Source organism: Acyrthosiphon pisum, unplaced genomic scaffold (assembly GCF_005508785.2).
Source record: "Acyrthosiphon pisum isolate AL4f unplaced genomic scaffold, pea_aphid_22Mar2018_4r6ur Scaffold_2040;HRSCAF=2554, whole genome shotgun sequence".
Classification (NCBI taxonomy): domain Eukaryota; kingdom Metazoa; phylum Arthropoda; class Insecta; order Hemiptera; family Aphididae; genus Acyrthosiphon; species Acyrthosiphon pisum.
Genome location: NW_021769767.1, coordinates 903 through 11,409, shown reverse-complemented (window position 1 = coordinate 11,409; position 10,507 = coordinate 903). Strand labels below are relative to the sequence as shown.

The 10,507-nt window shown below is 30.4% G+C and overlaps 1 protein-coding gene and 1 long non-coding RNA gene across 3 annotated transcripts; both read right to left on the bottom strand.

Annotated features, from left to right (window-relative positions):
• Nucleotides 1-8: 8 nt before the first annotated feature.
• Nucleotides 9-1,927, bottom strand: LOC107885608. The gene is made up of 7 exons (XR_001680446.2): nt 1,725-1,927; nt 1,332-1,569; nt 1,105-1,269; nt 684-989; nt 427-595; nt 257-346; nt 9-97 (listed from the first exon to the last, which is right to left on the bottom strand). It is a non-coding gene; the product is annotated as an uncharacterized LOC107885608 (long non-coding RNA).
• A 2,272-nt stretch (nt 1,928-4,199) lies between these two features.
• Nucleotides 4,200-8,540, bottom strand: LOC100165808 (protein sevenless). Of its 2 annotated transcripts, XM_016809278.2 has the most exons (11): nt 8,405-8,540; nt 8,199-8,330; nt 6,852-6,951; nt 6,494-6,782; nt 6,243-6,422; nt 5,885-6,132; nt 5,589-5,738; nt 5,075-5,517; nt 4,774-4,997; nt 4,523-4,714; nt 4,200-4,443 (listed from the first exon to the last, which is right to left on the bottom strand). In XM_016809278.2, the coding sequence occupies exons 2-11, from the start codon at nt 8,280-8,282 to the stop codon at nt 4,287-4,289; spliced, it is 2,067 nt and encodes a 688-aa protein (XP_016664767.1). In that variant the 5' UTR covers nt 8,283-8,330; nt 8,405-8,540; the 3' UTR covers nt 4,200-4,286. The 2 variants fall into 2 exon arrangements, with proteins under 2 accessions (XP_016664767.1, XP_016664766.1); XM_016809277.2 differs by lacking the exon at nt 8,405-8,540 and having other exon boundaries at nt 8,199-8,364.
• Between the last annotated feature and the right edge of the window lie 1,967 nt (nt 8,541-10,507).

Genomic DNA, 10,507 nt, shown 5'->3' with positions numbered 1-10,507 from the left:
AATGAAAAAAGTTCTTCAATACTTGGACATTAATAATATTATATTAAGGACAATCTGGATGGCCTCTTTTCTCAGGTAAAAGTTGTGAAGCTAATACCTAAAATTGTGAAATAAATTACCAATTAATAGATAACTATTTTTAACATTTAGTAATATGGATGGAGCATTGGAGCCATTGACTATACTAGTTGCTATCTAAATACTAGAAAACCACTAACTAAAAAATCTCAGTAAATTATTCATATTTGATGCTTACCATTATCCAAACTCTAGCTGCAACAGGGCTACCTTGAAGCAGGTGATATAATATGCTATTAATTTTCCAAGTACAATAGCGTATGACTATCTATGAAATTATATAAATTGCAATATTGTGTAGAAAATGCCATTTTAAGTTAGTATTTTTTTTTACTTCTTCATATTTACCTGACAATAATAAAACAAGAACTCATTAATTTGCTCTCAGGGTCTCGGCCATCACATCGAGAACATAATTCATCTTAATATACACAGCTGTTAGTACTTCAATGTTCAAAAGTGCCTAGTAACTTTCTTGGTAAATTAATATCAGGAATGCATACACCATTGAGAATGACTGTAAAATACAAGTTATCAATTTACTTTTTAAGTATTTAATAACAAACATTGGTATTGTTAATAGAAATTAATTATTTTTTACTTACTACAATTCTGTATTGTATTTTAAATGTGACAAAAACACCATGTTGTAGTTCTGGCAGACTTAAAACCAAGAACTCATTAATTCACTCACATGGTCTCGGGTATCACATTGAAAACACAATTCATCAATGGCATCTTATAGACAGCTGTTAGTACTTCAATGGCTGAATATTATGTACAATGTTCAAAAGTGCCTCATAATTTTTTTGGTAAATTAATACTAGGAAAGCATACACCATTAATGTAAAATACACGAAAGGAGGCCACTTACTTTGGAAAATTTGTGTTTCATGAACTTGATGACACCACTGAAAAACAATATTAAAAAAATTTAGTTAAATCTAAATAATGTTATATGAGTCATTATATTTGACCGATTCTTCTGTTAATAGTATTATTATAGTATTGATACTTTTTAATTACCTAGATGGACGTCTTCGAATGGTTTGGCAATACCTATTTGTCATCTAACATTTCTACTAAATCGTCTAATGAATTGGGAACTGGAGGCTGTCTACAGTGCCACATCTTTTTAACCCCATGTTGCGTTTGATGGAACATATAATCATCTGCTGCTTCCGGGTAACGCTAACAAATTCAAATTATTAAAAACAATAACATTTATTATTGTTTAATGGTAGTAATATTACTTGACAATTTCCTGGTTGCATACTACCATCTGACTGATGGCAGTGAGTTTTCAAGAGAAATAACTCTTTAGAAAGTGCTGCTATGAAAAAAATGCTAGGTTCCGGTTTAATTATAACTTCGGGACCACCGTTGTGCCGCCGGTTTAACGTTAAATGCCCTGGATTATTAAGGTCAACACAAGAGAGCTGTCCCAGAGCAAAGTGGCCAACGATTTATCCCGTGGCAAACTATAAGTATCTGAACAAGACATAGGTAAGGTTAATAATATTTTATAAGGTTACCCGATTTCATATTATTAGGTAAGTAGGTATGTTATAGAATTTAAGTTTAACTGTCTACTAGTAATGATAATAACAATAATAATATAATTAATTTAAGTTGTAGACACTTACAAACGGCCGACGGGTTCGCTGTTTCGAGCAGCACTTTTTTGAAAAATGACCAGAGTAGTCCGCAAAAGCTTAATAACAGTCGAGAGCCAATCTGAATTACTGGAATAATCAGGATTTTGGTCTCGAGCAGTGACACAAAAATAGGTTTACTGTGACTCTATGGTTTCACGTCCATCGCCGTAGACGTTGGTAGCACTGGTTTGGCAGCCCGACGGATAGTCATCTTGTTTCGAGACCGGGAATGTTTGTGAAATCCATAGATATATAAAACATATATATATATACTCCGGCCCACGAGAGTCCATATGTCAGAACGCGTCCGTCACTGCGCATCGGCACGTTGCCGAATAGTGGAAATGGCATCATGGTGGAAGAAAACAGACGTCACGTATTAGTGTATTACTATATGAATGTGCGGTTTACGTATGGACTCTCGTGGGCCGGAGTATATAATAGATATTATATATCTATGGTGAAATCCTGGCATCCCTATTCCTTCATCACCTTCAGTAAAATACCTTGGTCTAACCCGAGGGTTGATCGAGATCAACGCTTAACCTGGGCTCAACACATACGTGAAAAAAGACTATCCCTAAACAATCGGCTACGTATGCTTAAGAATTTAATTGGTAACAAAGCCACCCCGATTAATATCAAACTTCTCTTGTATAAAACCTTATTAAAACCCATTTGGACATACGGATTGCAGCTATGGGGAAATGCTAAAAATTCAAACCTGAATAAGATTCAAGCTTTCCAAAATATGACCTTAAGAAAATTATTTAACGCACCTCCATACATATCAAACCATACTCTACATTTAGATTGTAACTTAAATACTATTAATGACGAAGCTAAACGTTTTTATAAAAAATTTCATAACTGTCTATCCTCTCATTCAAATCCACTCATTAAAAACTTATCATCCCTCACAATCCCAGGTAGCCCTCCAAGGCGACTTAAACGTAAATGGTGCAGAGATTTATTACTTTAAATAATTACATATAAGTTATAACTATATATATAATATAAATACTAACATATAACTAAACTCGCATTTAATTAAACTAAGACGAAAGTGTCATTAGTAGGTGGCTTCTTTCCTCAAACTTTAGTATCACCCTATTTGTTTCTCTCCCTATCGCACATATACTTATTACGTCTACGATATAGATTGTATATTTTCTTCTAAAAATAAAAAAAAAATAAAAATGGTGAAATCCGAGTTTGAGGCTCAAACTTTGAGCGTCTAGCTAATATCTGTCATAACTCATAATAATATTATTGATGTCATTTTTGTAATGAATTAATATGTTTAAAAAGTTGAAAATTATGAAAATTTCATCATTTCTCATATAAATCACACATCAAATAAATCGCTTGATATTATAATTTAGTCAAAGTATATTAACCTACATAATTATAATTAAAACTGTGTACTCGTATTACCATTTAGTATTTACCCGATTTAAATATCAATATTATAATATTAAACATAATATAGGAAATCCAAAATACAAATAAATTGATATGTAACAAAATATATGCATTTTTATTAATTATTAAAAAATTTGTATTTTTACTTCAGTACAAAATATGTTGAGTGTATAATCGTTTCCTACATAATATTTTATTGATTCTTCCATTTTTTATTTATTGTTTCAGTCATTTCCACAATTATTTAATACAAATTACATTGTCCTTGATTTCAACAAAAGACCAGAACTGTTTATAATTGATAAATATATTTTATTTAACATGTAGGACTTAGCCACCTCTGTCTGTTTTAATTTTAGTTCATATCTACATTTGTTTAATTCCTAATCAAACAATAACATTCAACTAATATACCGGCCAACAGTACAATCTCAACAATTATTTTAATATACATGAAAATTCAATTTTCAGTTGAATATTTCAATGACAAAAAATTTTCAAGCTTATATAATATTATCCAGTCATAATCGTTGTAAAATATAAACTGATACCTAAACGGGTTGAATACAGTTCTATGACGTATATCTGGTTTTTCTAATGCAATGCTAATTTTTATATTTTTTAGTATCACGTTAATTTAATATTATAGATTCCAAACGGAGTGATAAATGTAGGTACCTATTGATTTTACTGTGTATTTTTTTTTTGTCCTCACTTTTTGCTTCCTTTAAAACTTTTATTAAATCATCAATATGACAATGAACCTTCCTCTAAGTCACCTTTAAATTATCAGTAATTTTTGTTTATCACCACATCAAAATAGAATATGTTTGTAAAAAAAGGTTGGCAAGTGGGGACAGCTCTGCTATACAGTAGGTGTCGTGTGGATCACTAATGGATGAATTACATATTGGTATTTACAAGTCTATAACTGTAGTTAAAACTAATTAATTAAATCCCTTTAGCTAGTGTGCTATAGATAGGAATTGGATATATGATTCATATTTGACAAAATGTTTAATTATCTAATCAATAGTTATAATAATTGTAACCCTTTTACAATATATATAAAAAAAAATTTAACATTTCTTTGATTGAATATGTGTTGTAACATTGATAGTAATATTATAAATTTAAATATTCAGGAATAATCTGTAGTTCTGTATCTCTCTTATTAATGTATTCTAAAACCATATAATATGATTTTAAGAATTTTAAACAAAATTCAAATGTAGGCCTTTTTTCTGGCTGGACATGCCAACATTTTTTCATCAAATTATATCTGAAATAAAACAAAAAAATTTTAATTAAAAAATAAATCATTACTTAAATCTACTAATTTATTGTTATTGTATATTTACAAAGTTTTTGGACAATTTATTGGTTTTTCAAGCCTTCCGCCATGTTGAACATAATACATGGCATTTATATTAGATAGTCCTGGATAAGGTTGATGACCTTGGGACATAATTTCCCATAACAAGACACCAAAGGCCCAAACGTCGGATTGACTGGTATAGACACCATCCACCAGTGATTCTGGTGACATCCATCTAAGATAAAAATAAAATATAGATACCTCCACAAAATATACTTCAGATATTTATAGTACCGAACAGGCAGTAAAGCTTCTCCTTCTTTTCGGTAATAATGTGCATACATTTTTCTTGCCAATCCAAAATCACCAATTTTTATAACTTGCTCTTTAGGGTCGGAAGACGATACCAGGCAATTACGTGCTGCAAGATCTCGGTGCACAAGGTGCATATTTTTAAGGTATGAGCATCCTTCGGCTACATCGATACACATTCTCATATAGTCCATACGATTCAATATCTGCATAAATATAATGAATACATGTGATTTTAATTTTTGTTTATTTTTGATAATAATAATTATTATATTAATCGTACTTGGGTTGGTCTGGTTTTTCTTAAATAACTCAATAAATCACCTTCTTTCATAAGTTCCATAATAATAAAATTAGGTTCATTATCTAAACATACTCCAAAAACTCTCAAAATATTTTTATGTTTTAAATTATTCATTATTTTTGCTTCTTTTAAAAATTCTTCTAGTACATATTGACTGGTACATCCATTTAATGATTTCAACGCAACACAATATTCAACTTTTTCATTTATTATATCTTTGACATTTCCTTCAAAAACTTCTCCAAAAGCTCCTGATCCCAATCTTTTTGTTAGCGTTATTTGCTTACGTTTAATTCTGATCAATTCATTGTTGTCTCTTTTTTGAAACAACACAGCTCTTTGATAACCCATATTATTAGCAAGTACAAGAGTTTGTGGCATTTCTCTAAGTTTCCTTATAATATCTGGCTTTTTAGCACTATCTAATATGATAAAATATTTTAAGGTTAATTAATTAAAAATAATACTTACAATTTCATACAAAATTACATACAATACTTAATGAGCATGGTCAAAAATAGGGAAATCAACAAAAGTCCTGATATTAATATTATCCATGGTTCATCTGATCCATATTCGTACCACAAATGATGATTCTTTGCATTAAATTCATGTTTCACTTTGAACATGAACGGATGATTTTCTAAAATTATTTAAAGCAGTATACATCAGTTTTAAATTTTAAAGTTGTCAAAAAAATGTAATTACAATGTCCACTGTATAAGGTTAGTCATTTCAATGAAAAATAATAATATGAATAAAAAAATAATAACTTATGTGATACTTTACTTGACTGTGAGGGATTTCTAGGAGACGGTATTGGTTGTTGATCAATAAAATTAGATATTAACAAATTGACTTTAAAATGAATTTCCGGATATATAGTTTGATAGTATTTTTGATCATCAATAAAGTAGTCTTCTCTCATTAATACAGAACCATTTGACCAATAAAATAATTCATTCGTATGTAACAAAGACGTAGCATCAGAAAATAGCGCTGTATGTGTGTTATTTCTAATATTTATTACTTTCTGACTGTAAGACACAAAAATAAAGACATTGATTTAAAAATCAACTACAGAAAAATATACGAACACCAACATCAGGAAATAATTATCTTTAGTGCATTAGTTTTTCTAACTTACCCATCCAAAGAAACAGACATTATTGTGTTTTGCTTCCGGAATATCACGAACAAACATAACTGTATATAGTTTATAACAAATGGACCAATATCTTCATTTTTTAAAATTAATATGGTCGACTTTTCAGCATCAGTCAAGTCAAAACTATGCAGTCCCAATTTCGAAGTCCAAAATAAAAATCTGTTATCAATGAAATTAAATAAATAAAATAATTATCATACACTCCTAACAATATTAATCAAAATAATTACCCATTGCAAGGATCCACTTCAATCTGAATAGGTTTTGAATCAAATCCAGAAACTATTTCGTCTACTTTTTCCTGTTCTAAATCAAATTTTTTTATACTGTACGCTGTAGTATTTTCGGTTGATGACATTAAAATATAAAGCTGATGATTAATCCAATCGATGGAAATGTCCATTAATATTTCTTTTTTTGTTGTTAATAAAGTTTTTGTCTTGTTATCTGACAATGCAAGTAACGAGCCCGACGATTCCAAAATATAATATGTATTTGTACGTATATTAATCGATACACCTAAGATACATTTTTATTTTAGTTTATAACATATTATGTAAATGAAAGATAAAACAATATGCAGCATACCAATGATTGTTTGATTTGTGGAATAAACACTTATAGGTGTGTCCATAATTTTCGTTGTTCTTGAATATATTTTATGATTGGAAACAAGTATGATTTCATTCTAAAGTAAAATAATAATTAGTAAAGTAGTAGTTACAAACATTGTTTATAATAATTAGTATCCTTAACAAAAAAAAAAGTATGAAATTCACACAATCTGCTTGTATCAAAATAAATAAATCAAATTCATAAAAATAAAACAGATAATTATACCCCGCTCCAAAAGAGAAGACACCAGCCGGCCAAGGTTGAAATCTATTTTGCTACATATTTTTGGTGTATTCTCTTTTGGAACAGGGTATATGTAGTTATAAATAAAATATTTGATAGGTATTTCTTATTCATTTGAAACAGACAACAGTTACAAATGATTAATTACAATACTATACATTAACACATTAAATTATATATTAATTAACATTGGCAAAGAATGACTAAATGCTTAAATTACTTTAGAATTTGTACTACAACAAAAATTGTGAGGTATAATATATCAGAAATTTCAAATACCTATCACAATATTATAACTAAGCATCTGATCTATTAATTAATAAAAAAGCGACGATGAAGTCGCTATGACGTATTTAAGTTAGTATTAGTTTTATTTCAGATTATAACTTCACTGTAATGGACTACAGTGTTTTTAAAGTTCCTTTAAAATAGGTATTAGTTCACGTTTATCTTGTTAAAAAGCTACTAAATCGTTTCTCGTTCCCGGCTTAAATGAAGGAACTAATTCCTTTCCTCGTTCATAAATAAAGAACACATAATATTGTTCATCAATCATTTTTTAATTGTTTGAATATTATTTGGAGGTACTAATAAGGTAGTAATAAATTGTTTACTAAGGTAATTATGTAGTTATTTTTGTTTTAGAATGTTTAATTTGTTTATTTTATAAAAGTTAAAACCGGTAAGACCACCGTGACTGACTTAACATTTTTGTAAACATTGTCAATATTATCGTATATCGAGGTATACAAATTTAATATAATAGCTCATTATATTTTATATTGACTAAATGTCTAAATAAAAAATTATAAAAACTATTTTAATTGCCTATACTTAAGATAATTAATTAACGATGATAAAGAACAAATAGTAAATAAGTAAATCGTTTATGTCCTCTAAAGAATGAACGAAATTCCAATATTATATTGCTTCACACTGCGTTCCCGTTAAGTTCATGAAAATTGAGCGAAAACACTGGAACTAGTCGCTTTCAAAGTTTCAAGCACTGGTAACGGACGTCTTATATTATTGTGATTCAACGACAAATAACAGTAACTATGTAACCATAAATATTACCTTTTCGTCAGCCACGGCTGCTGCTGCTGCTGCCGCCACAGACGTGTTGAGCACATAGAGTAATAATATTATATAAACGATCATGGCGAAGTAAACGGCTTTTTCGTCACGCAAACGATGGTCGGGTGACAACTGCATGATAAAAGGATAAAACTATAATTGACTAGGTAACTACAATATACGATAATATTATTATTATTACTTACGTCTCGTCATTGTCAACAACGATTTCACGATGAAGCGTCGCGCACTCTACGTCAACGTACCAAAGTTCAATATTAGTGTATAACCCCATCGATTTTAAAAATAGATCAAAATTCAATTCGTAGAGACGACGGACTGCAAATGAATTGTCGGGCGGGTGACGGGTGTCGGGGCGTTTACGGTTATCGGTTGGCTGGTACCGTCGGTCGGGGGTTGTGGGTGGGAGGTGGGTAATAAAAGATAGAAAATCCGTGGTAATAAAGCGATTACGACTATCTGTAGTATATTACGCGCGCCGTGTCCTAACGCTATGTCCTAGCTGGTTTGCACCCATGCGGGGAAAACAAAACAGCTTGTATCATGAACTAATCTTAGTTCGTGCTTGTATTTCGCCGCATGCGGCCAGCGCATTGCGCGCAGAACAGCATGGTCAGTATATAAAACGCACACACTCGCCCGCACTAGGTATAGGACATAGGGTAACTCTATATTATGTCGACGGCACCATAGGCCGTACAAGTGTCTTAAGCTACGGTTTCCCTGCAGCGTCAAACAGTGGAACAGCACGGCCGCGTCAGACGCCGACCTACGTCCAGACCACAGACTTCTATACTACACTAGATAAGGAACTCTTATACAATTTACATTGTTACAAGTGAAGCTCAGCTGTGAACGGCCGCCATTTTGTTGGTTGGCAAAACATCTAATTTATTATACAAAATGTATTAGGAATAGTATTTTTTTTAACGGTCAAATAAAATAGTAAATGTAAAATGACTTATATAAAAAATTTTCTATATTTTGTAACCTAAATGTTTAGAAATAATAAAATACGATATAAAATAAATCATAATATCATCTTATTTTTCATATGAAATACCATACAATTGCCAACCGACCTTGAAGCTTCAATTCATGGCGGGAGTTCGCTATCTAGTACTATATAGAAATCTGTGGTCCAGACCAGTAGTGACGCTAGACGCCGCGTCCAGACGCTACAGGGAAAACGTACCTTCAGCTATTTTCTTGGGTATTTAAATAGTTTGTTTGCTATCATGGTAACGAACTAAATAAACGATTTACTATACATATAATATAGGTATATATATGTAGAATACATCTCCGGGATTATGTATTATATGATATTTAAATAATACAATAGGTACCTACGACAAATAAATATTATAATATATTAATGCATGTGGGTAGGTACATCTATAATAGTAGGTATAGGACATTGGTACTTACATTTGGCCATTTGGGGTAAGTTATCTGACAGACCATCTTCGCTCAGAACCGTGTTTCGAATGCAATGATTTATCATTGAAATTAAATTCAACACACACTCTTATCACTATGACTTACTCAATGACGAGTTACACATGACAACTAGTGTACATCAGATCGATTACTATTACCCTTCCCCCTTTTAAAAATTGTTACAATTTAAAATATAGGCTTTTTTTTGTTAAATGGTATATTTGGTTTCACCGAGTGAGCATTGTTTATGTTACATATAATATTATAATATGGTACCTACCTAATTGTATACTATTTACTAAATTTGGGTATCTATTATAAATATAATATTATGATGAATAACCAGAATTAGAATCAGACACACCAAACTCATCCGTATGTATATATTGTATGTAATAAATAAAGAAAAAACATCCCTACTCAGCCATTGTGACGGATCCATCACAGTAAAACATATTACATAATATAGTCATTAATGACGTAGCTGTTGAAGCATTGATTGATGGTCAAACGGGGGGGGGGGGGATAAATCCCCCCATGAATTTTTTTCAATATTTATAACAATTTATAATTAAGTATATTCTATAATGCATTAAATTTTGTTCCATTTCTTTTTCTAAAAACAAATTATCAAATATTGTAAATTTCGATAAAATGTCAGAATATGTTTATACGTGTTTATATGACATGACTATATTATTATCTAGACTCATATCTGGGAACTAAGATATTATTATTATTATTATTAATATTTAGGTAATTGTTTACACAAAATATAATATGGGAATTATCCCCCTCGATCATCGAGAATTCTTAATAACAACTAGCTCTACTACTTTCCGTGA

Bases quoted from the DNA above. Each gene is read 5' to 3' on its own strand.
- LOC100165808 (XM_016809277.2), bottom strand. From the start codon at position 8,336: ATGCAGTTGTCACCCGACCATCGTTTGCGTGACGAAAAAGCCGTTTAC. The intron at 6,783-6,851 runs GTATGCTGCATA...AATGTATCTTAG, and splicing joins CACAAATCAAACAATCATTG to GTGTATCGATTAATATACGT. The intron at 6,423-6,493 runs GTAATTATTTTG...CATTGATAACAG, and splicing joins GAAGTGGATCCTTGCAATGG to ATTTTTATTTTGGACTTCGA.